General features: G+C 33.5%; 1 protein-coding gene across 1 annotated transcript in view; it reads right to left on the minus strand.

Annotated features, from left to right (window-relative positions):
- TMEM260 (transmembrane protein 260) overlaps positions 1–22,420 on the minus strand; it is a 57,366-nt gene that overhangs the window by 31,596 nt on the left and 3,350 nt on the right. Inside the window, exons 2-5 of the mRNA XM_006920151.2 lie at positions 20,870–20,901; positions 19,994–20,145; positions 3,516–3,693; positions 2,182–2,295 (exon numbers count right to left, since the gene is read on the minus strand). Coding sequence (XP_006920213.1) covers positions 2,182–2,295; positions 3,516–3,693; positions 19,994–20,145; positions 20,870–20,901 — 476 coding nt within the window. The remainder of the gene's footprint in view (positions 1–2,181; positions 2,296–3,515; positions 3,694–19,993; positions 20,146–20,869; positions 20,902–22,420) is intronic.

Raw genomic sequence — 22,420 nt, forward strand, 5'->3', positions numbered from 1 at the left:
TATATATATATATATATATATATATATATCTCAGTTCTGACACTTGGCAGGTCTAAGCAGAGATGATTTGAATTGTTGGGGGGACCCAGTGAGGGAAGAGAGGGCCTTAAGTATGGACACATGCTGTCCACTGCATAGCCCTAGAGGGCGTCACTTACATTTGCCGCATGATTGGCGCCCTGGTATAAAGCAATGTCTCCATTTGGAGAGAAAGGCAGATTGGCAAGTTCTAGTTCTGCCACTTCCTATTGTGTGTGAACTGACAGTTACTTCACTCCTCTGAACCTGAGCTGCCTCGGCTGTCAAAGATTAGATATATATACGTGTGTGTGTGTGTGTGTATATATATATATAACAACGTGGATGGACCTTGAGGGCATTATGCTAAATAATATAAGTCAGACAAAGACAAATACTGTATGATCTCATTTATATGTGGAATCTAAAAAACTGAACTCATAGAAACAGAGTAGATTGGTGGTTGCCAGAGGTGGGGGTTGAGGGGTGAGGGAAAAGGATAAAAGTGGTCAAAGGGTACAAACTTCCACATTTAAAATGAATAAGCTCTGGGGATGTAATGTACAGCACAGTGACTATAGTTAACAATACTGTGTTGTATATTTGAATGATGCTAAATGATCTTAAAAGTTCTCAACATACATAAACACAAAATTGTAACTATGTGACGTGATGAAGCTGTTGACTAACCTTATTGTAGCAATCATTTTGCAATATATATGTATGTTAAATCATGTTACACACTTTAAACTTACATAGTGTTATATGTCAATTATATCTCAATAAAGTTGGAAAAAAAAAGCCTGGCTAAGATAACTGGTATCAGGATATCAGTGCATTCCTATCTGTCCATCCATCAATTCGCAAGAAAAATATTTGGGCCTCCCCAGGTTTTTATTCCATAAAGAAGTCTCTGTTGAGTTATAATTTTTTATATCTTCATTTTTTTTTTTTTACTCAATAGCTTATATAATAAAAGACAACATAAAGAACTTCCTGTATACTCTATAAAACCACCACTAAAAAAAATGCGCATTGTGCTGTTTAATATCCATTCCACAAGGTCTTATATGATTTACTTAATAGAATTCTGTTCCAAGAAAAAGTTGATCTTTCTTGTTAATTGTAATGTTTCTTTTTATTTTTTTATCACATAGTAAAAATTTTATAACCTCCAGGTTACTTTTTTGCTTTGTTGCCAAGAAGATAAGAAAGAAAATGTATTCAAGTACAGTAAATATAATTATCTAAAGCTTTAGCATAATTACTTCCCTATTTCTATATAATAATTTTATTATATGTGGTTTTTCCAATATAATTCTAATGATAGCTGGGTATATGTGACAAATAATGAAATGATAAATAAATGTACCTACGGTATAATTAACAAACAAACAAATAATAAAGTAAGTAAGTAAAATAACTCCAGCACTGGCTTTGTATACACACTGTTTTAACCTCTGGGAAGAAGACGGACAAAATAAAGAGCTTCTATCATTCCAAGGGTTTGTGTCTGACTCAGCTCCCTACCTTGTCATTACCTACATCTCCTACTGTCTAACAAAGTAATTTTCCTGTATTGTGTTACACCACCATTTAAATTCATAATCATTTTTCCATTCAGAGAAAAAAAACTAAAATAATTACTTTTAATTCAAGGGAAATTGATTCTGAGAAAACAGGACTATTCTTTACCAGAGATTTATTATTTATTTCACAATAGCAGCGATGGTATCTGTTTTGTTGAAGTGAATCTCTAGCACCTAGAGCAAGCAGCCTCTGGCACAGAGCAGGCACTCAGTCACCAGTTGGATAAATGAACTATTATTCATACACTATTTTTTCATCTTAGAATATATTATAAAACAATTAAGAAATTTTACTATTGCTGTTTTAAGTCCTTTTAGCCTATTTTCATCCAGGTTCTGTTTGGAATCAGTAAGAAAATTATGAGACAGGCCAGATGCCACCAAAATCAATACTGCATAATTTTTGTAAATCCTATTTTTTTTCAGTCAATGTCATTAGGGCCTACGGTAATTTATGCTATACATAAAACTAAAACACAAAAATTAAAGCCCATGTTTTCTGATTCCATAAATGTTACATTGGGCCTAAATAAAATGTCATGAATTTTCATTTTTACGACATTCAAAAACCTACCTTCTTTTTTAAAAGCCGAAAGAGAATCCATGGTATTATGCACAAAACATAGAGTACTATTGTGTGCTGATTACATAAGCTAAGGCCGCAGCATAAAGCACCAATTTTAGCTATCTGAAAATAAAAAAAAGAAAAAAAAAACAAGTTAAGCATCACCTAAATCTTTATGTAAGCACAATAATAAAAAAGCTATTCTTTATATTAAAAACAAGTATCTGTACCACAGGTCAGGTTAAAATCAACCTCTTAGATGCAAGCAGTCATGCTCTAGCAGTCACTAAAATTTATCACCATTAATATTTTTCATTCTCATAACATCATTGTAGTTTGACCTTAAATGACTGTCTTCAAACTAAGTTTTAGACAGTCCTGTACAATGATTTACGTAAGTCCTAGTAGTAATAGGATATCGTGTAATTCGTATGCAAGTAAAACCTAAAACTGAAGTTTGGCAATTCTTTCTGTTTTACTTTTTTTCTCCTATTAAATTAAATAAATATATACTTTATTTAGAAACTTGTTTATCTATGGTTTGTGGTTTTGCCTTTTTTGAACATGTGTTATTTTCATAAACAGAAAAAAGCTTTATTTTAAACAAAAAATAAACTCTAATGGCATTGCAGATTTGTTTACAGAAACCACAGATAAACCATGTTCTACTGTTTCTACATTCTTTAATGATACAGCACTGCCTATACTAAGATGATTTGGCATTTTCCAAGGTGTAGACTGTAAGCTCTTAGAAGACAAGGGTTCTTTCATGTTTCAAATTATTTTGCTGATAGTGTCTGCCTTAGAATCCATTGTAATCTCTTCCAAACTACTTCATTTTGATATTTGATATCCTCCTTTTAGTTAAAAAAGCACAAATGTGACTTTTTTTTAATTGTAATTAGGGAATAAGTCAATGTACCATAATGGTATATAGTTTAAGGTGGTCAGTCTAGAGCCTGACATCTTATGATCTCACACGCACGCGCGTGCACGCAAACACACACACACACACACACACACACACACACACACACACACACACACACACTGGCAGAATTAACCAACAAGCCTATCTTTCCCATAGAACTCAGAGGAGATTTCAGAATTTTCTCATTCTCCAAAAAACTTCTGAACTCTAAGGGAAAAAAAGTCCATATTTTATAAAAGCTCTCATGGTTCACAGTAAAAGAACTGAAAACATTTTCTCTCTTAATGTGCCTAGACTACCTCAACAGTAATCAGAACAGCTAAACAGTACATAAGCCAAAGTTAAAAAGAAATACAGCAACTATCTAAAAATTAAAACAAAAAGTGGTTTTACTTTGTTCAAAATAGGTTACCTTTGATCTTTCTTTTGCAGTTGCTGCCTCCTCAAAATGTACAGTAAGAGCCATAAGCAGCCCCACAAACAGATTGTTTAAGCTAAAAACCTCTGCTGCAATGGACCATTGCCATGTTAGACGAGAAAATGAAAACACCCCCGCAGCAAGGATTCCTCCAGCATATGAGCCAGAAAGCCTGCAAATACAGATAACATGAAATCTTCTTTCCCAACAAAAAGAACTGACTTTATTTTCCTTTTTTATAAACTGTAGCAGCGGAAATTATGACAGTCACCCAGCACTATCCCAACACGTTATATGGTTAATACATTACTTCATGTAATAATATTTTTCAACAGATTTTAATTAGGAAGTCCATATATTAACCTATTAATGAACATAAATGAACGAACCTGCTAGGTATCCTGTGGATAGAATGAGGTTTAGTTCTCAGATGTAACCTCTAGGATCCAAGTCAGTTCAAAAAGCCTGAAGAGATAGTGGCTAGAGAGATAACAAACCTGTGTCATTTTTCTTGCTATATCCACAAAGAAGAATGATGCTAGTTAAGACTGAAGTATGTTTAATTGTAAAAATCAATGAAATGGTGAAATGTCTATTCAGGAACTCTCGTTCTTACTTCCTATGGAATGTTTGGATCCAGGTTCTTTCTACACTTATCCCTCAAGATATAGCAAAGCATGTCTTGGTCACAATATTTGTTGATTTTAAAATCTTGCAAACTAAATTCTTAGTTTCTGATTATTTCTCCTTTAGACAAAATTCATACATTTTTATTTAGACAAAAAACATACATTTTTTAAAGAGAGAAATGAGAATGTGGATTTTAATAACACAAAAAGAATCAAATGTTACACTTGGAAACAAATTTCTCGCCCCTTAAATGCTAACAAGAGCCATACATTTCAAATCAATCAATAATCTGGATCTCAATTCAGAGATATGATTTGAGACTGGTAGTACGGTTGAATATACTAGAGCATATCAAATCAAAACAACTTCCCATTTCACTATAAATCTAAAGCTATGAAAATTAAAGCTATTACCCAATATCTATGTCTAAAGCTATTACCAAATATCTATGTCTAATAGATATTACCAAATATCTATATCTATGAAATTCAGCAAGCACTATTGTGTGATAATTAAATTATATGGCCCCACGTCCTTACTTTTTAACTATACTATTTTGTTTAAAAAGTTATAGAGTAATTCTATGGTTCTTAATCAACCATTATAGAAAAAAGTTAAAATCAGTATCACCAAACCTGTTTTTCTTTGTTTCTCTTTGCAATTTATTTGTTTTCTTTCCTTTACAAAAATCATCCATTTCCTATTTCATCAGAATCCCCCATTCTCCTAGTTATCCTAATTCAATACACTAATTTCTTCCTTCCAAACTCCTTTCACTTTGTATTCCTACTGCCTTTGACTCAATTACTTTAATAGTTTTCTAACTTGTCTTATTTTCCAATCTATTCTGCAATATAACATTAGATTAAACTTCCTAAACATTCTTTATGACTACCTAGCCCCAAAACTTAAGGACTCTTCACTGCTTGTAAGATAAATTCTAAAGTAGTCATCCTGGGATCCAGTCTCCCAATAAAAAAAACCCCACCTAGCCATTAGCTACCAACACTGTTTACTCCACAAACTAGTCAGGCTTCTCAAAATCTCCTCGTAAGACATGCCTATTCTTAGTGCCATACCTTTGCTCATGCTGTACCCCTGAACTGAATGTCTTCCCTGTTCCTATTTATTCAAACTCTACTCTTTTTGAAATTTCTCTTCAATCCCCAGGTTTCTAGCCCATCTCTGAACATTTATTGCATTTAATTGTCTATAACAATTACTCTGACATTGTTTTTGAAATGTGAACAGGAGTTAAACTAAACTTATATTGTAAGCATCTAGCCCCAAGCACAGAAAGGAAATTTAGTGAATGAGAGAATGAATTAATCTTAAAAGTATTAGTAACATTTTAAAAGGAATTTCTACATTTCATATGTCAATATTACTTTGGAAAGCGGCATAAAATACAAGATTCCTTCCTCTACTTAAAACATAATTAGCATCCTTGGAGAAACGTCTGATTTCAGGGCTGGGGTAGCTCAAGAACAAAATGAATCTGAAACATCTTGTGCCAGAAAGTAAGGAAGTATTCAAACAGGGACATGACAAGAGGACACAGAAGCCACCTTAAAGGAGCTCTCGCTGGCCAAAATGGGGATAGTTTGAGCATCAAACAATTACAGCAGTAGACTGTGACCCAACGAATAAACAAGAATCTATGAATCTACAGTGATATAAATGAAAGACAAGGGAAAGTCTATAGAACGTCAACTAATAACTGATAACTATAGAAGATATGATGGAAATAGAAGTCACCATATGGAAACCATCATAATAATAATCAATGAATACTAAAATAGTGGGTAAATGTTTTGCAGTGACAGAAATGTGTAATAATCTAAAAGTATCTCCCCATAAAGAGATCAATTACAAAGGGAAAAATGTTAACTTTACAGTGGCTAACCTGGCAAACACCATCTTAACCACATGATCAAAGTTAACAGCCCAGTAATGGAACAAACATCATGCACTTCCTGGATCTCTTCCAAAGAAAAGAACACAGCATCATATGTATGGTATTCCTGCCAAAAATACATTACCTGAGTCTAAACATGAGGGAATGGGAATAGACAAACTTAAATTGAAGGACATTCTACAAAATAATTGGCTTATATGGATCAAAAAATGTCAAGGTCTTAAAAGACGAAACAAACAAACAAACAACAAAAACAAAAACCATGAGGATTGTTCCACATTAAGGAGACAATGAAAGGCATGATCTGGGATTGTCTTCTGCCATAAAGCGCATTATTGGAACAAGTGACAAAATCTCAATCAAGTCTGTAGATTAGATAACAATGTCATATCAATGATAATTTTCTGATTTTGAGAGTTGCACTGTGGACATGGAAGCAAATGTTCTTGTTTATAAGAAATAAACTCTGAAGCATTTAAAGGTAAAAAGGTACCATGACTACAGCTTACTCTTTAATGGATAAAAAAAAAAAAAAAACACAGATCAAGGACAAATATGGTAAAATATTAACATTTGGGGAACGTAAGTGGAAGATATATTAAGTGGGCTATTCCTTGCTTAGAAATCAAACTAACTCTTATAAGGAGTTTGGGTTGTAGTCCTAACATGAAGTGAAGACAATAGGTAATCTTTTGTTTTTGTTTTTTCCTGTTACAAAGTATTTGCTTTAATTGTTTTTTAACTCTGCTGCTCAATATCTAAAATCCCCTTCTATATTTGAGGGATACCCAGACTATTATACATGCTGAAAATACAAAATACTTTCTCAGCTTCTCTTACAGCTAGAGCATGGGTGTATGTATGACCTGGGCTCTGCCTGTCAGAAGCACCTGCTCTAGTCTTTGAATTGGAAATTGGTGAGGCAAAGAAGCAGGGGTGGAGACAGAATCCATTCAGACATGGCTAGTTGCATTTGTACATCGTTTACATAGACAATGATGGCAGCACTTTCAGGGACAATGTTCAGAATCCAGGTATGTTGGTGGTGTAAGCTGGGGTGTCTGGTGCCCAGAGATGACAGCAGTGGTGGTTTCACTAGAACATACCTGCCTAGGGTTCTGGATGTTTCAGGATCAACAGCCTGGTAATCCAGCCCTTGTAGAAATCCCATGAGCTCTCCAACTTTTTTTCCCCCGATTCTAGACCTTAAGTTTTCCTTTCGTAAAAAACAGCTTTATCGAGATATAATTTATATACTATATAATTCACCCATTTAAAGTGTACAAAAGTTTTTAGTATATTTATAGACATATACAACCAAAACCAGTCAATTTTATAACATTTTCATCACCTCAGAAAAAAACGTATCCCCTTTATCATCCTAATCTTCTGTAGAAATTTCTTTGATTTCAACAGCCTTTTATAAATTAAATTGTGAATGTCCTTTAAAATGCACATATTTGAACACCCTGTCTTTAAAAGTTTGCTTTAGGTTAAGATTCAGAATCCATCAATATTCACTGACCATGTAACATGTATGAACTCACGGGTTAAGAAAAGTAGAGATACTCTGAGACATGTTGTGGGAAAACTGCAAGCTGCGGAGGGACACATAACAAGGATGTGTAAGCAGCACTCTTTGCTCAGTGAGGCTGCAGACCGCAGAGGCTGTGGATATGGAGGGGCAGCATCAGTCCACGTGCTGTGGATAAGACAGCAGCAGCCTGAGCCTGGCCTGGAAAGGTTGGATGGAGGCTGGCTTAGGGGCTTTATTACGCAAATAATACAGAAGGGCAAGAGAGGAAGGTTGGTGAAGTAATTAAACATGGGCCTACACTGGAAGGCAGGAATGGAAAGCCACACTGGGCTGATGGAGGAGACAAAAAGGATGAGCAAAGGGTTCTAGGCCTCAATTAAATGGCAGGTAAGTGTTAGGGCATCAAGGAAATGAGTGAACTAAAAAGCTAAAGTCATGCAGAGCGTGGAAAGTGGGTTGGGGAAGGGAACATCAAATGGTTGAAGGGTGAGACAAGCCTATTAAGCAAGACTAGACTCTATATTGTTGAAAGCAGCCTGTGATGGAAAAGAGTTTAATAAAGCTGTTCTCAAATCCATAAGATTTCATTAAAACTAAATATTTGTTCTGAAATACAAGCAGTCACCTTGCATTAAGTCTGCAGGGTGAGTGCAATGTAGGAAGACAGGTGTGTGGCCCATCACCATGACATCACATGCATGCATGCCAACAAGGAGATGCGATGCCCCCCATCAGTACATAGCAAGCTGAGTCTGTGACTTGCTGACAAGTCAGAGGATGATGTCAGCAATGGTAAGGATTAGAACTTTATGAAGACTTTAGAGAAGGTCTTTTTGAAGACTTCAAATCATTCACTGACTCTAGGTAGGCTCTCATTATATCATTCAAGGCATAGTACCTTAAACATACTTCATCTCACCTTATTAAGAGATAAATGACTAAAGACCAAGCTAATGTCAAGGATGCTTTCATGAATGGAAGTTTCAGGGTCATGGCTAGGCTCAGTATTAGTATCATATGGTCCACATCTGCAGCCTCTACCCTCTGTTCTCACCCTACCACTCTAATGATATTGCTCTCACTGAGGTCCGCAATAACAATCTAACTGCCACATACAATAAGTTTTTGGGACCTCTCTGCTGTGTTGATCACTCCCACAGCTACACTCTACTGAGTTGACACTGGAAACTTCACATCCCTCTGGTTTTCTTTCTACAGGTCTGGATCTTCCTTCAGTTTCCTCCGAATGGCTCCTCTTACATGAACTCCTTAAAGCCAGTGTTCCCCAAGATTTCGTTCTGCGGAAATTGTTCTTCTCACTCCACTTAATCTGCCCGGGTGGCTCTATCTACTCTCTTGATGTCAACTGCCAGCTACAAACTGAAGAAATCAAATATGTCTCCAGCACTGCCTCTCCCTTATTTTCAGACTGACGTCTCTGACAGCTGTACACCAGATCACAAAGCCATTCTGATACTGCCTCTCCCTTATTTTCAGATTGACGTCTCTGACTGACAGCTGTACACCAGATCACAAAGCCATTCTGACTCTAGATGTCCCAGAGAATCTCAGTGTCAACATGTGCAAAATTACTTCCTCATCCTCTAAAATGACTCCTGCTCCTGTGTTCTCTATTTTAATGATTTTCATTATCTATTTAGTTATCTAAGATAGAGATCTAGGCATCACCATCAAAGCTCCTCTCCCTCTCCTCCTGTTGAACATATCACAACCTGTCACTTTTACTTCATAAACATTTTAAAAGTTCATCCTCTTCTCTTCATCCATACCACCACTGCCCCATTTCAGCTATTATCATCACCTCAGGCTGGCACCAGTGCAACGGCTTTGTCTGCCTCCAGTCCTAGGCCCACCATTGCCACCAGAGTGAGATTTAAAAATATCTATTCCTGTGCTTTTCTGCCTCCAACCCTTTAATGGTTCCTTTTTTATTATAAAACACTTCAAGCTCCTCATCACGACATATAAGAACTTTTATGATCTGGTTTCTGCTCATCTGTAGCTTCATTTTTTGATGTAACTCATCTCAAACTTTGTGTTTCAGCAATACTAAATGACTTGTAAGTCTCTATACTTATACATAGTTCTTTCCCCTCTCTGGGTTTCGTGGCACATAAGGTTCTCTGTATCTGGAATACTGTTTTGCTTTCACTTGGCCAACTCCCACTGATTGTTTACAACTCAGCATAGGCATCACCTTTCCAAGAAGTTTTCCCTACTTTTGCTAAGACTAGAGAAGCTGCCCCGTCTCCAGATTTTTCTATATTTATAATCCTGATGAACAGAATTTTCCAACTGCAACATAATCAAAACACAGAAAGGAAACCAGACTTGAGGAACTTAAAATTCTCTAAATAATGTATTACAAAGCCAATAGGATTATTTTTGGACCATTAATACCACTGGATAGCCATGTCAGAGTATTAGTGCATTTTTAAAATGAAAAGAAGTACATCTCACTAGAAAAGCTATTTGATATTTTTGAAAACTAAATGTTTTCACACCTACATATATATTTATTTCAGACATACTTTATCTTTACTTTTTAATACTCTCCAAATAGCAATGGTTTCTCATTAGCCCAACCTAAGTCCAACCATTTCCAAATCTTAAAAAACATATTTTTATATTACATGATTTATTCCTTGTCTAGAACATAAATTTTTCAAAGAGAATAATAAAATCACATCTGCCATTATTTAGAAATTAATCTTTTTTAATTGCAAAAAATGAGAAGAAAAGATGTTTTGGTATTGGGGTAAATTTTGTTCCTTTTAAGAACCACATCCTTTATCACTACTGTGGTATCACAGTAATAGATGAAATTAGGGGAAAACTCAAGGATTTATTTTGATTTTTTTACATTAATTTTTTTAAATAAAGTGATATCTATATCAACATATCTTATAGAAACTAAGGATTAATCATATTATCATTCTGTACTTTAATTCAAGCATTTAAATATTCTTTCAGCCAGAGCACAGAAATAATTTACTTAAAAAGCATTTTTTCATATTATGTGATTTATTCCTTATCTATAACATATTTCAAAGGGAATAATAAAACACAGAAAGTTCAGTTATTCATATTGCCTTTCACATACTGATTTGTAAAGGAAGCCCTTAAATTTTCTCAAATTTTTGTGAAATTTCAAACAAAATATCTCAAAATTTCCATCTTATATCTCATTGAACCAAATATCAATGAATCTTCCCTATCAATAAGCCACTATGAATTTCAGACAGAAAAAGACATTAAATGTGCAAAAGTCTTACGTGATATTGCAAAAATCACTTTGATAAAAATGTCTGAAGACAAATCTAGTTTCAAACTTGTTAAGCAAACCAGGTGACTGAGTAAGCACTTTTATTATCTAAATATTTATGAGTTTTTAAAAAAAGGTATAAATGCTATGAATCCTATGAATCCACAAAATTTCCAGAGCCTCTGTTTTGTTTGCTGGGGCCTTTGTTACTTTATGAGCCAATTACCATCCCTCTCAGTGAAGGGTGCCTCAGAGTGAGTGATTAGACAAGTTAGTTACAATCTCTTTTCGGGAATAATTCTAACCAGAACACATACTCTACAGATTTTTTTTCCTGAAAAGGCTATAGTTAAATTATATAAGTAGAGTGAAACACTATGCACAAATATGACTGCATATCATACTGTTAAATGTATTGGTAGTACAAATTTCTGGCTATGTAATCTTTCTTTAAGAAATATATGGAAGTAATGTCCACTTGGACATTATTATTTAAACATGCGTTTTAAATGAAACTGCTGTTCTGAGCCCACAAAATGAACTGTTTGGTATCATCCATAAAGTCAAATGTACAGACAGACTATAAATATGTGTCTTTAAATAAGACAAACAATTGTCATCTAATCATAGATTAAGTCTGATGTTTATTTTTAATAAAAATGACATAATCAAAAACACCATTGTGTTTTCACTTGGCAATCCAGGCGTCTGACTTTCAATTTTCATTTTAATCTTTTGAATAAATATGCTTAAGTATTTTTTTAAAAGCAACTGAAGAATTAATAAATTTATTTATTTACAACTAATGTGCTAGAGTGGCATCTTAAAATTGAAAGGCACACATTTTTCTACTGAAATTGATGAAACTACTTCTACAAAACTAATACTAAACTGGAGAAAAAGAGAAATTCAAATGAGATAGTGAATAAAATGAAAAGTCATTTTACCAGAACTTACTAGTAAATCGTGAAAGTCTAAACTATTTTCCACGTTAACGTAAGAACATCTTATGTTGAATTAGCTATGAGAAAAAAAATGCTTTCCATTATCAATCTATTTCTCATAGAGCTTCATAGAAGGCTGAAGGAGACATTTTTTCAAATGAAATACATATTTCTAGAATCTAACCTGAGTTATAGCTAGATAAAATCTTATGCAGCAATATGAAGATCACATGTCAAACACCATTACTATGATAATTTTAATAATAACAACCACTATATTGTAAAACATAGTCACATGTCAATACTAACAATCACAATCAAATTTTTACATAGTTAGAGAGGTATGCTCAATTTTCAAGGTCTCATACTAACAGAGTAAAGCAGTGATACAGATGATTCAAAATATCCAAAAGGTAATGAAGTATTTTTTTATATATATATAAATAAATATATTGTTAAATGTTAATTACATATTTATTTTTTAAACATAAACTATGTTTTGCAGTACATTTGCAATAAATACATCTTCCTAATAGCTTTTTATTTGGGTTAACACTAAAATCATGTAGTTCACATTCTAAGACAGCAAGTGGTTAGTCAATGAGGAAAGGTACACCAACAGTACGATAGACTGCATGGAAAGGGTGGTCAAGTATTTAAAATTTCACCCAGGTAATGCAAATGACAGAGATTCTCCACTGAGGGGTAAGGAATATGTGATGCTCTTAAGAGCAACCTAACAAATGTTAAGATATAATTGCCTTCTTTCTGGTCCACAAAATCCATGAGACCTAGATATGATTCCTAAGAAAGGTACTGATTGTGCAGTAGTTTTCTCACTGATGGAATACTATTCATTGTTGACACAACAGATGGATCAGGAAGTTACAATTTACACCATTGACACAGGTTTGCTATTGATGATAAGGTATATTTTTCTTTCTACTTCACGGTATTTAATTTTCATGTGCAGTCACATGTTTGTCTAACCCTCAATCAAAAGGCAAATAATAGAAACCTGAGATTCTTTCAGAACACACATTTGACGTGCCTCATAAAATTCATGAATGTATTTGTCTTCGGTGTTACTTTCATGCAAAGAACCCAATGTGGAGGGTACACTACCCTCCTTTCACAGGGAAAACTCCCTGAAGTAAGAAGAATCGTGTAGGATGGCCAAAATGCAGCATCTGAGCACTGTTATTAAATAAATTACTCTTAGTGTCAAAGCATATTGAAGGACTAAACAAATGCAATGGATTACAGGGAAGAAGCATGGTAAAGCAAGATGCAATTAACAGCAAATCTACAACCTCCATCCTCCCAAGTTCTTATCTTTCTGAGTCTTGTTCATGAAAATTATATATGTTACCTTCTGGCTCATTCACAAAATCAATGCCCATATATTTATCTCTTCAGTGTACTTGGAGAATGGTCACACTGGGAGGCTAAACTATTGAAAAGAAAGGTACACTGTTGAACCTTTCTCTTTCAATGGCAGTTAACACTCTTTTGACAAATACATATTATGCATCTAATATGTGCCAGATACTTTGTATGTAAATTATGGTCAATGGCCATTCAGAGAACAGGAGAATTTAAATTTTTTCTTTTCATTTTCAAATTTAGACCTAATGGACATAAATCAATAATTTAGGACATGGTATATTAAAGTTACGTCTCTGAAGCCACCACCACTACACCTAAAATGTAAAAATTTCCATCTTTAATAAATTTGTCCTTTTATCCACATTTTATAAAAGTTTACTTTCACTCCAGATAAAATCCTAACAAGTTTTGTTCTATTTCATGAGATTCAATCAAAAGAAAAAGCACTGTTCTATCTTGAATTTTCAACTACATAAATATCAACTACTAGTAAACTAAACGGAAAAGTAGAAAGTATTATTCCTGATTTAAAACCACTAAATAAAATTGGGGAAAAAAATGTAAAAGCTTTCACAAAGGAAAAAAGCACAACTGAAATGGAGGGAATATTATGAATAGCTGCCATAAATAAAATGTAATCACACAATTTCCATTAGATGTAAGATTTATGCATTAACCAATAAATGAGAAAGCTATTCAAGGTTTAGAACAATTCATTTTAATATATCTCATCAACTTATACCTGAATATCTAAAAGAAAAACACTGAACTGGGCTTTATAGAAATCACCATCATTTACTTTACATTTCACTAAGTTTTCATGGTATACCAAATAACTTGCACAACAGGAGGCACTATCTTCTTAAGGCACAACCTAGTTTAAAATAACTCCCAAATTACAGATTTTCGTCAATTTTGTTTGAAATGTTTAAAAACACACACGACCTCAATATTAGCTTGTTATTCAATCTCAATATGTATTTTGTATTCAATAGCAAAAGTGAAATTGGTTAAAGTATATTTCAGCATATCATTCTCAAAGGCACTGGCCAAGGCATCATGCTAAGTCCTTTTTAACTCAAAACTTGGAAGATGCTGCACAATTTTTAAAATATTAACATCCTAAAGGTATATGAAGTAAACTTAAAAGACTGAAATAACAAAAATCAACAGAATTAGAGTATTAAACGATTTTCATCAGCAACACTAACCAACTTAATAAGCAGTAGAGAATTAATATTAAGTAGTCGTATTATGCAGTTATGAAGTGTATCTTAATATTTCAATTCATTAAGACTATTTTCTATTTCTATGGCTTTGAAAAGCAGCAAATCTATAGGAATTATGATCTATAATTTTATTTGTAGTTTTAAGAAATATATGCATTTATTATTATAGCCATAATGACTGATGACTAGTTCTAGTGGCAAAATCTCGGCAGGATACAGATTTAGCAATTTAAATGTTTTATAAGTTTTTGTAATTGAGGAAACTTTTCATAATCTGACATTTGTTAAAACCACTTATTAGAAATTATGCAGCACAGTAGCTGTGGAAATATGAGCTAGCTTCACAATTATAAAGTCAGCCTATGTAGCCCTTTCCTATTGTATATAGTGGCATAAACCCCACGGCGGCCTATCAGCTAACTGGCAGGCAGGGGGCTGCTCTATTCAAAGTGAGAGATACAAGCTGCAGGGCAAAAACCTGGCAGCTCCCATCTGACCCCACAATCCCCTACTGGTGACAGCTCCAAGCTCCATGGCAAATTAGGCCTTCTCATATTACAATTGGAGAAGACAGATTCCATTAGCAGTATCTGAAATTGAGTGGAGAGCTGCACTGTTATCAGACTTGACTCATAAGCACTGCTATTAATCAGAGCTATGATAGCATTTATATATTTCAAGCTATCTGCTGCCGCTGTGATATTCTGCTACAAAGGGTTGATGGGACTTAGGAAAGTGAACAATAGAGCTTTCTGGGAAAAGCAGAGTAAATCAAGAAAGTCTATGACTTCCGCACATTCTGAAGGGATTGTGGTTTACATAAATTTTCTCCCAATTGGAGATTGAGCTCTTCCTCATCTTACACATGGGATTTAGTTGTCACTCAATGGTAACAGCTGTGAAAAGGTGAAGCGGCCCACCGCTCAGAATATTGCCTTCGCTTTTAAAGCAATTAACCCATGAACAGGAGGATACCTGGTGATATCAAAGGGATTAGGCCAGGCACTGCATTATTAACATTTCCTTGAACTAATTCTAACTCTGACTAGCTGTCAGAAAAGACTCTACAGTCTTAAAAAAGAGTTTTTGCCCTGCTTTTTCCCCTTCAAAATGAAGTGCTGCTATTTGAGCCTAATATGTCCCTCTACTTATAAGAAAATGCAAATGAACCAAGCTCTTAATATGCTTAACTAGTCTGAGTCAATGCAATTTTAATACAAGCATGAGAGAAATATATGATCAATTAACCAGGGATCAAGACAGATATTCTCCTGAATGGAAATTAATGCTCCAGTACTTTCCATTCTTCTTCAACTACAAAAACTTGGTGACTATTTGTTACTTATACATAGTTACCTCTGAAATTAGGAAGAGCTTCATATTATTCTCTATGGCAATAATCTAAAATACTCTTTGAGTTGGAAAATCCAAATGTCCCTTAAGCAGGAGATTCTACATTCTCTAAGGTATGGCATTTTAATTTTCTATTCTTTATTGAATGGAATCTTAGCTGAAGCTATAGTAGCAGACACAGTACTCAGAATCAAGTGTTCCTTTTCCAAAAGTTTAATCAAATTAATTTGTAGCAGTAGTATGTTTAGAAATATATAACTTGTAAAAAATAAAATACCCAATAAATAAAACACTGGCACAAAACAATCTGCCAACAGATGTTTAATTACTGAAATTCATTGTAGGTTCTCTGTAGTAAACAGGCGTAGTTTCAATATACCTTTATTATTAATATTCATATATTCTAGTTAATTTACTTGACATTAAGAGATCTGATTTCCTATCGTACAATGTTAATGGTGTTAGAAAGTTTTTTAATGCAAGTTTCCTGAACCAGTGACTTTTAGAAAAAATATTTGAACAACTGTTTGATGGTTAGTGACTTTGTCTTAACTTTCTCTAAAACGAGCACTGAATTTTTATTATAAAAACTAAAGCAGTTTTAGTCTCAATTCACATGAGTGCTCAACAAATATTGTTGAATAAATCTTTCTATAGTTCCATTTGGCCCATAATAGCTTGAAAAGGCTATGTTGACCCTCAAGCCTGTTGAAAATGTATTCCTTGCCTTGTAACAACCAAAATAAAAGATATGCCCTCATCTGAGATCATAAGCAATTTAAATCTTCCCTGAGGTGAAGAATTTTCATACAATGCTATCAACATACTCCATTCTCTTTTAGTGATACCAGGACATGTGAAATATAATCACACTGATGTTTAATGATACTGATTTCAAGTACTCCTTCCTTATTCAGAATATAAGACTTAGCTCAATGTTTCTTAGGAAATAAGTTTGAAATTCAAGTACTAGGCAATGCTAAATGGTGTTCATATTACTGATTTACATTATCTATAACTTTTTATTTTGCATTAATAGGATTTGTGAATTTCAAATCTAACAATTTAAATATCATACTATCAAACTTAAAAATCATTTACTTCAATGGCCTTAAAGAAAATCCCAGTTCCTATAAAACACTGACTGTATTACATAGTCTTAAATGCACAGATGAACACATTAATAAAATGAGTACTATTTCATATAAATGAAATGTATTAGATTAAACTCCCTTAACATAATGCATGCTTTAAAATACCCCTGAAGGGAACAATACATAAATAAATACATACGGAAAACACTGGCACAAATCTTACTATTTTTAATTCAATAAACTACAGTAACACAGACAGCTTTCAGTGTGCTGTTTTACTCACATACTTTCTACTTTAGGGGAAAGCAAATATAAATGAGTTCTTGCCAACCATTAGAAAAGACTGACAAAAAATGCAGTGTTAATGACATCTTACTGCTTTTAAAAGCGAGAGAAAGATGCAAGAAAAGCAAAAATTACATAGTAATTGGGAACAACGAATAAATCATTCTTTCAACCTAAGTCATGTTTACTGAAAAAAATGGAGCTTTTTACATCAACACATTTAAACAGAAATTTGCTTTTGAAATACAATCTTTGTTTAAAAGGTACAGAAGGTCTTTATGTCCACCCTGAGAGCTAAATATAGTGAATGCTATGTGAACAATTACCTGAAAAAAAACCTAAACCTGTTAAAAGAATTAATTTACTGCACACCAGTCAGCATTAATCCCACGTGTACAGTAATGTTCCCTTAAGTGATGGAGGAAGGAAAGAATAAAACAGTTTCCTGGATCAAAACCCTTCAATATTCAACAACAAAATGGAATGATGATTTGGTCCGTAAATGAATAAAGTAGTGAAATGTCTCCTAAAGAAATTCTGATAAAGGAGTCAACCTGTAAAGGAATACATTTACTGTATGCTGGGACTGGAAAAAAGCCGTCACTGTAATGGCTGTACAAAAACTGTGTCCTGCTGTTGGGTTTATATTCACAGAAGAAAGGTTTTAAAGGTTAAGTTCAGGTCATACAACAAATGAAATTGTAACAAGCCAGCTGACATTGTATAATGTCTTCTTCCACTCAATCAATAGGCTACTGTTAGTCCTATTACCATAGAGATGGCTTGCTTTCCTGAAGGGTGTCTATTGTTTGACAAAACAGATTTGCCACTTGAACTAGGTTGTTCCCAAAGGACGTGTACCTTTGTCAATTATTTGTATTCAAAATAATGAAGTATTTTCATATTAAAATGTGTGTAAGAGATAATATTGTTAGATCCCTTTTCTGAAAGAAAGCAACTTTCCCAAAGTACTATATTACCAAAACCACTCATATATCCAGTTTAGTCATATTAAGAATTTTTGATTTAAAACATGTATCAGCAAGTATACAAATTTATCATTATGATTGTATATTAAAAGAAGAGGGTTACAGACTAATGTGTTAATCTAAAACTCATTATAATCAAGGATAATACTAAAAGCTATTCTAAAATATGGACAACTCAAAGGAAAATCATTGTTCAAAGGCATTTGAATTCTATAAAGGTAAAGATTTTTATATATGACTTTTACAGTGGTTTTCATGTGGAATGGCATCAACAATTAATATACTGAAAAATTTTATAATTTTTCCAAAATTAATATCTGAAAAAGTTTAGAAGACAAATCCCTTTATTTGCATTAAGAGCTATTTATATCCACATAGAGCTTAAATGTGTGTTACAGAAATGATCTTCTAAAATACAGATGAACTATCAAAATAAATACGAGTATCAATTTTCTTTAAATATCTTTTTCTTAAATGTCTTGTAAAAATTAATAACACACATTCAATACAGAACAGGTTAAGTTCTAAATTTCAACCGAGATATTTAAAAATAAAAAAGATCAATTTTTCTATCAACAGAAAGAATGACAGATTCTTATATAAAAGACACAGAAGGAAAAATTCTAATAAAGATTATTCTAATCATTTAAAAAAAGAAAATCTTTGTAACATTCATAACACAAATCAATCCAAGCAGAGATATTATTTTAAACATTTCATACTTAAAGATTTGGCTATCACTGAAAACCTATAAGACTGAAATAAAAACAAATTAAATAATATAGATAAAATTTAGTAAATAATCAACAAATATAAATTTCAATCTGAAAGCTTTCTGCAAATAGATTTAAAAGTAAAGTTTAGAGTCGTAATTATGTCAACTTTTACCTTACTGTAAATAATTAAAAGAGAATTTAGAAAAGAATTCAGCTTAAGAGCAATATTATGACTAATGCAAATAAAAACATTAGTCTCCAAAATGACATGTGAAATTGTTTATTCAAATTATACTGTATTTGTATATAAGAATTATGTTTTTATAATCAAATCTGCAATTGTTTTTGAAAGAAGTGTTTTAATTTGGTTTTCCATTTGCAGCAAGTATAATTTGTATATTTCTCTATAATCCTCTTAAGCACAGGTTAGACTGAGTTAAGAATGGAGACAGAAAAAGCAAAGACAAATGAGTTTACCAATATCCAAAACTAATGACCCGTTTTTTAAAAACAGGTAGCCTTCTAAACTAAGAAAGCCTTCCATCAATGAAGTAAGTGGGGTCTAATTTTCCTATCATCCCTACAGCTATAATGGAACGAAGTGAGACATTACTAAAACCACATCTCAAATTGATTTCTTTAGTTAATAGCCTCATTTCAAAAAGTATACAACATGTGCATATTTAAATACAATATAATTAGGTATTAGCTCTGAACCTGATAGGCAGCTACCCATCAGCAGTACTGTGAGTAATTAAATGTTATTTATCATTTACCAAAAGATGAACTTCATATTGTTAAATTAAACTGGCCCATCTGCATCTTCATAAAATGACAAATCTTATTAGTTCTGCCTAACCAGAGAATTGTGATAATGAACTGGTGACACCTTGACTCCATTGTATGAGGCAGAGCCAACTGTGTAATCATTTGAGGGTCAGATGCATATGAAATTACTGTAAATTAAGAAAGTGAAATCACATGAGTGATTAGGAAAACCATTCAAACAACAAATGATTTTTTAAAAATGTATGTACTTGGGCTATAAGAAAACTACATCTCCAATTAGTCAAAATTAATTTTAACTAATCAACTACTTTACCTGAAAACGGTGAAAAAAAGTAATGATGCAGCTACTGCTCCAAATAAGCCACACAGAAGATTGACTCTGTAGGCAATTGAACCAAAAGGAAATAGTATAATTGCAAGTTTAGCCACCAGGGTGAACAAAGGATAGCCAGGAGGATGGGCAACCTACGGAAAAATTAGCAACAGTTAGAAGGTTTTCATCTAGTAAAGGAAGAGTCACACTGGCTTTAATTGAAAAGAAGCCTTTTTCTCAGGCAAGTATAAAGATTTAGAGCCAATGACTGTTTTAGTAGTGGTTTTCTATTGTAATCCTTTTGTGCCAATACAAATAAATATTTTCTTCAGTGGATTTGGCATTGTCTATCACATGGTGTGTCACCTAGAGAAAGGGTGACATATTTCATTGTCGATTTTTAAGCAGTTTCTTCTCTGGGTTCACAGTACATTAGGGTCATTTAAAAGGCTATTGAAAAAAAGCGGGTTCTGAAATATTGTATTGGTTAGAAAGTTGAAAGACCACACTGCTATCGGATTACCCCCATGCTGACAGTCCTAAGGTCTTGCTAAAGGGATCATGCACCATAATAAAGTTTATTAAATAATAAACTTATTAAAACTGTTAACCCGATTTATTTTATTCTCCACAGCTTATACAAAATTTGGGGTGATAATAAGCCAGCTACTGTATATATAGTAAAGGCTTTGCTCTATAATTTAGTTTAATTGGATTTAAAACTTAAAGTAAATTGTCACGTACTGTACTTATAAGTTACTAAAAACTGGGGGTTTAAAAATAAATTAATCTACTTTACTCCATGCTTAATTAAACTTTCTTAATGCCTAAAACTGTTAATGAGAGCATTGATTAAACAATAAAACTAATACTTACTCCAAGCTCATGTGCGGCTGTGATCAGTTCCCCTGTGAAAAAATAATGTAAAACCAATAATTACTATTAGAAAATGACACTCCTCCAAAGTTTTCAAAATCCAAATGCTTGCATTGGGGTTTTGCATTAATTTGACTGGATAAAACTGTAAATCTGCAGAGATTTAACAGCATGAATAGTCTAAGAATATTTTCTCCCTTAGGTCTTATTGAACAAACTATCTTTGGTAGTTTTTAATAACTGGTCAATGGAAATAAAGGTGAATTCCATTTTTTAAAAAAAATGCTTATTTTCCCTCCTGAAAGTTGTATACACTTGCAAATATATACGAAACTCTTTTAGAGCATTAGTGCAGTATGCAGAATTATCCCTCAAGTATTTAGTACAAAACTGTCTTTAAAGATGCGACCTTATGATATATAGAATGTGCAGACGACGCTCAGTAAAGTATGCCGTACTACCCTAACCCTGGCATTTGGGTACCTTCTCCACATTAATTAGGTTGAATATCTTTAAACAATTTCCAAATGTTTATTAGCTCCAGGTTATTTTCATAAGCTTGAATTACCATAATGTTTTTTCAAATCGTTAAATCATTATACTATTTACATAGAACTTTATAGTTCCTTGCCATTAGTGATTATTTCTAAAATTATGATGTAGTAATTCAATGCCTGCTTCGTTAATGTTTTAAGTATCCAGAGGACAGGGACTATTTCTGACTCAGCCCTGTATACTGTAGTGCAATACAATGTAAGGTATCAATCAATATTAATAGATGATTTATTAAAGTTACTGTTGTCTATTAGAAAATGTATTAATATCTATTTTCTATCCTTCGATAAATATCAGTACTCCTAATTTTTACAAACTGCCCTAGCCACAATGTAGACCTTTACCCTTTCTGGCCTGGACTACAAAAAGAGCGCTGACTAATCTTCTACTTCTTCATACTGAAATCACTTATTGTCACCCCATACCCAATCCCTCCCATCCCCAAAGGCTGGATCAAACCCTTAGTCTAACATTTCTCAATGGCTGCTCTCTGCTTACTTCCCTCAGCATGACATGCAAGCTCTTTATGGCTTCAAGGTCCCTTTACAATGCTTATAATCTATCCATGAAACCTATACTCAACTCAGTCGAATCTGATTACCCACTGTTCCTCTGGAATGGGTCCTCTTTTACACCCCTTATCACTCATTTTCTCATCCAATATTCTCTCCTAAATCCTTCAAGGCCTAGTTCAATTGCCACCTTCTCAGTGACACGTTTCCTTACACATACCCCTCCCCAGTTAATTCCCCATCATCATGAATCACGTCTTCCACCTTCATAGAACCTGCTTGAACCTATTTAGCACTTAGATTGCCTCTGGTTGGTTGTTTTCACTTCTGTCTGTTCCACTAAGTTAAAAATATTATCCTATCTATTTCAGGATCCTGTCAAGACATCACCTCTCCCTCCTCTGGCCACACACATTCTAATTCAAGCTCTGAACATAGAGGTTGACAGTCATCCTTGCTACTCAGACACCCCTCTTAGGTGAAT

Source organism: Pteropus alecto, unplaced genomic scaffold (assembly GCF_000325575.1).
Source record: "Pteropus alecto unplaced genomic scaffold, ASM32557v1 scaffold86, whole genome shotgun sequence".
In the NCBI taxonomy this organism is placed as follows: Eukaryota; Metazoa; Chordata; class Mammalia; order Chiroptera; family Pteropodidae; genus Pteropus; species Pteropus alecto.